The sequence below is a fragment of the Taudactylus pleione genome, unplaced genomic scaffold (genome assembly GCF_031769625.1).
Source record: "Taudactylus pleione unplaced genomic scaffold, aTauple2 ptg000959l, whole genome shotgun sequence".
Lineage (NCBI taxonomy): Eukaryota > Metazoa > Chordata > Amphibia > Anura > Myobatrachidae > Taudactylus > Taudactylus pleione.
This window is the reverse complement of record NW_028285360.1, coordinates 1,618,839-1,623,940: the sequence shown is the minus strand read 5'-3', so window position 1 is coordinate 1,623,940 and position 5,102 is coordinate 1,618,839. Positions and strand designations below refer to the sequence as shown.

The 5,102-nt window shown below is 40.7% G+C and overlaps 1 protein-coding gene across 1 annotated transcript; it reads left to right on the top strand.

Moving 5' to 3' along the window:
* The first annotated feature begins 1,147 nt into the window (after positions 1-1,147).
* On the top strand, positions 1,148-3,915 carry LOC148473170 (uncharacterized). The gene is made up of 2 exons (XM_088459991.1): positions 1,148-1,242; positions 2,472-3,915. The coding sequence occupies exons 1-2, from the start codon at positions 1,148-1,150 to the stop codon at positions 3,913-3,915; spliced, it is 1,539 nt and encodes a 512-aa protein (XP_088316117.1).
* Positions 3,916-5,102: the final 1,187 nt, after the last annotated feature.

Sequence of the window (5,102 nt, the reverse complement as noted above, 5' to 3'; positions counted from 1 at the left end):
TCATTCAATATGTAGATGATTTGTTGTTGTGTTCTGATTCATTTATGTCATGTTTAAATGCTACTAAACTGTTGTTGCTTCATCTCTCACAAACAGGGCACAAGGTTGCAAAGGACAAATTACAGCCATGCCAGACTAAGGTCAAATACTTGGGACACTGTCTAACCCAGGGGCTGAGACACTTGACAACGAACAGAATTCAGACCATGACACTGCCGCAAAACCAGCAGCAAATCCGTACCTTCTTCGGCATGTGTGGATACTGCAGGACGTGGATCCCAGGTTTTTCTATTTTGGCTTTACCATTGCAGGACTTAGTTTCATCCTCAAGACCCGACCGTGTCATACACACTGAGGAAACAGAGCAGGCTTTCCTTAACCTTAAGGATAGTCTGCTAAAAGCACCTGCCTTTGGAATACCAGATTATGAAAAACCCTTTGAGTTATATTGTATGGAAGCTGATGGCTGTGTAGCAGGTGTCCTCACACAGAAACATGGTGATGCTGGTAGACCTGTAGTATACTACAGTGCACAATTGAACACTGTGGCAAGATCACTCCCTACGTGTTTAAGAAGTGTAGCTGCAACTGATCTTCTGGTAAATAAGAGCGAGGACGCAGTATTAGGGCATGATACAACTGTCTATACACTGCATGCAGTATCCGCTTTGTTAAATTCTGCCCAAACCAGCAAGGTTCACGAAATGGAAACTAGCTCTGATGGCACCTGCAAATATTACCATTAAATGGTGCAATACGTTAAATCCAGCAACTTACTTACCATATGTGCCTCGAAATGCACAAAGGGTGAAAGGAGGTGAGTTTCTGGTTGAAGGTGAGTTTTGCAGGTATGCTGATACACATGATTGTATGGAATATTTGAATCAGACCTTTACTGCAAGACCAGACATTCGTGACACACCATTAGAAGATGTAGAGTTGACATTTTACACGGATGGGAGTTGTCATAGACAGACAGACACAGGAGAATTATGCACAGGTTATGCTGTTGTAAATGATGAGGATGTTGTAGAAGCTGAACCACTTGGTCCACCTCACTCAGCCCAGGTGGCTGAACTGGTGGCATTAAGGAGAGCGTGTGAGTTGGCAGAAGGTAAATCACATAAACACACCAACTAACAAAGTGATGGTCTTCCAGACAATAGACACACTGAAATTAATTGAAATTGAAGATTTGTGTTCCCTACAGGAGAAAGGCGGTCTCGAGATCGAAGGGATGTGGTCAGGAGTCCTCATGACTCTGGAGAGATGGACAAGGTAGGCCTGTTGCTCCCAGGGCATAATACCCAAGCCTGGCTGAGGCAGTGCACAGTCTGACTCACCTGGGAAAAGAAGGTATGTGCAAGTTGGTCAGAGCATATTGGTGTGCACCGGGCTTTTCTTCTCAATCTGGAAAGAAAGCAATGTCTTGTCTGACTTGTTTGAGGAAAAATGTCAGGAAGACAATACCAACCGAGCCATCCCATATCCCTCTGACAGATGGTCCTTTTCAGGTAATACAAATTGACTTCATTCAATTACCACCTTGCAGGAATCTCAAGTATGTATTAGTGTGCACTGATGTATTTTCTAATTGGGTAGAGGCATATCCAGCTGCCACTAATACTGCTGTTTATACTGCTAAGATTGTTCAGGAGTTTGTATGCAGATACGGTATCCCTAGAATCATAGAAAGTGATAGGGGTACTAATTTCACTGGTGATGTTTTCCAGAACATGTGTAGCTTATGGGAATTAATAGTAGACTTCACACCCCCTACCGACCGCAAGCCAGTGCGAAGGTGGAGAGAGTGAACAGTACTATTAAGAATAAACTGAGTAAGATCATGGCTGAAACTGGATTAGGATGGCCAGAAGCCTTACCACTCGTCCTCCATAGCATCATCAGACCCACTCCAAGATCTCCTCTTAATCTGTCCCCCTTTGAGATACTGTTTGGAAGGCAACCTCATTTGATTATAAGTCCACAGGATGATTTGAAGAGTAATAATGAGGTTACTGTGCAATATCTTGTAAAAATGAGTAGACAGCTGAAACAACAGCAACAGAAACTGAAAATGTTGTTACCTGATATGCCATAGACAAACTGTCATGATGTTGAACCTGGAGTATATGTTATGATTCGAAATTTCTTACGTTCAGGTTGTTTGACAGACCAGTGGGAAGTCCTTACCAGGTGTTGATGACAAGTACCACATCGTTGAAGGTAGCAGAAAGAGATACCTGGGTCCATTCCTCTCAATGCAGAAAGGTCAACCACCCGAAGGAGGTACAAGGCGAAGTCGAGACAGACAATGTGGACCTGTCGATTGCGAGCCTGTTCTGGGAGAATTAAAGACTGCAGAGAAAACACATGAGCCGGAGACCTGTACAGATTACTATTCCAGCAATGGAGTGGTGATCTGTTTCTTTTTCTTGTTCCAGGGTTCTTCTCATTCTTATTTGTTTCAGGATTTCCTATTTCTGTGATGGAGGACAGATGACGGAGAGGGAGGCTGATAGTGATATTGATAGAGTGGAGTCAAAGGACAGAGCAATAGAACTTTCAGGGCAACCTATGGTCAAACTCAGTTCAGGGATTGTTAAGAGATCTGTTAGCCATGGAATTCGGAGACAGTGCGAGGGGTTATTGTTTGAGGAATACTGTATTTGTGAGTACTGCGGATCCCTAGTTGATAAGAAATGCATCCAACGATACCAGTCCAAGAGTAATCTGTATTTGGGCGAGCATCCTTTAGAGGATTACCATTCCTTAGTGGGTAAGGCCTTAAACCAGACTGAATGTTGGGTGTGCACTCACGTGCCTCAGGGACAACATACTGTCGGATTAGTACCATTCCCATTAAATTTCTCTGAGGTCCTTGAATTACGGGGAGGGTGGTTCATAGATGGGAAGTATAACATTACCAGGCCCCCTAGTTTAAAGCTGCGCCAATACTCCATAGATCGGTCTTTGCTGTGTCTAAACATATCATACATAGAAAGACTGGAAAATTGGGAAGCAGACTTATTGGATCAGACAATAGCTCGCAACACCATTAATGACGAACACCAGAGACGAGGACATAGGAACAAACCGAATGTGGTATCTATTAGAAAAGTTCCTATGGGTTATTGTAAACATTTTATTCAGGCTGAAACCTGTCTTGAGCAGATGAGGACAATAGGCATAGGTAGTTTTATTAAAACTTTATGTGCTATTGTGCAGGATCGTAATATACCATATGTCCTCCCAGATAATGTATACTATGTTTGTGGAAGAAGGGCATATTCTTGGTTATCTCTGAGTTCTAAGGGTTTATGTTTTATAGGTAAATTGGTCCCAGAGGAAATGACCCTTACACATGATGAAATGATTGGTATCCATAAAACCGCACCACCCCCATACATACACACGAAGTATGAACATTGTGACAAAATAAGTATGATCCCTGGTGAAGAACATATAGCCACACAGTTGAGTAGTGAAACAACTGGCTTCCAAATTTTGGTAGCATTAGATCCCACCAGGATCACTCGGGGAACTTTAAATTTTAGATACATCCAAGACTTGGCTAAATTAATAGACAACATCACCGAGATGTATGATGATACTTTCAGGTATACAGGTAAGGAGCTACAGACTTATAAAAAGGAAATGGTACAACATAGGCTAGTGTTAAACTACCTGAAAGCTATTACTGGTGGATATTGTGTGACTTTGGCCACCCAATTTGGTGTCAAGTGTTGCACGTACATCACCAATAATACTAATGACCCCAAAGAGGTGATTGATCGGAGAATGTATGAAATCCTACAACTGAAGTGGGAATTTCAGAAGGACCATAATACTTCCTTGTACAAGACTGAGGTAAAGGTAGAGGAATGGTTCTCATGGCTAAACCCTGTAAAATAGTTCTCCGGTCTGGGAGAGTGTGTACAGGAGATGATTGCTAGTGTAGGTAAGCTCCTTATTCTTATACTTGTTGTCATCTTAGTATTTGGTTTATGTGTCAGATGTGTTCTTATTATGTTAAAGTGTGGAAAGTGTACCACCAAGGTAAACCGTGAAAATTAAATCTTAATGGTGGTGAGTGGTGGTGGTATAGGTACTAAGGTTGATGAAGAACTGCATTATAATCCTGAAATTGAATGTACCATCAGATAATAATATGTGAATAGGTTTTGTCATGTATAATAAAATATATTGTAAATGTTTCATTAAACATCATAGATAATGTAGTCTCAATTTCCCCCCCAAATGTCCTTTACAGGTTTGATAAGGTCCCACATCCTACAAATGGTTCCCTATAGATCTGCTGAGTGCATATAAGGGTTGTTTTACCCTTTCCTGAAGTGCATTATTGTTAGTTCAATGACCGAGTTGTGTCATACCATTTAGAACATTAGATAATAATTTATTATGCATGACTAAAAAGGTTAAGAATAGAAGGTGATAGTTTTATGTTTGTTATCAAAGGGTGGACTGTCAAAGTCAAATAATTGGGTACGATCGCTTTACAATTATTATCTGATGATATAGTCACCTATAGTGTGATGACGTGTTACCAGGATGCTACTTTGCATCGGTGTAATCCAATGCGCTAAAATGCATATTCACAACACACATACACTGACGCACATAACGCACACACATATATATATAAATATATATATACACACAGACGCTCATATGCGTATGCACATACTTACACATGGACGCTCATCTGTATATAGTCACATACATAATGACACATATTTGCTATTTCAATACACAGATGCACATATGCGAATGCATACATATAAAATGGTTCCCACACATTATAGTTAATAACCAGAGTTATTAAAGGTATTTTTAGCTAATAATTATGATGTGAAATGTACTTAAAGGAGATCTAAGGTTCAGAATACAGTGGACATGTCATGTTTGGTATCATACTAAATCCCTGTTTATTTGCAGACATCCGTTTCTATCAGCAAAGAAGTTGCATAATGCGTCCGCTAGTTATGTATGATAGGGAGTTATTGTTTACAATGTTATTACTAGTATGCAGTGTTGTAGCCAGTTTTAACCAGTTGTTCGGCGGGAAGCTACACAATGTG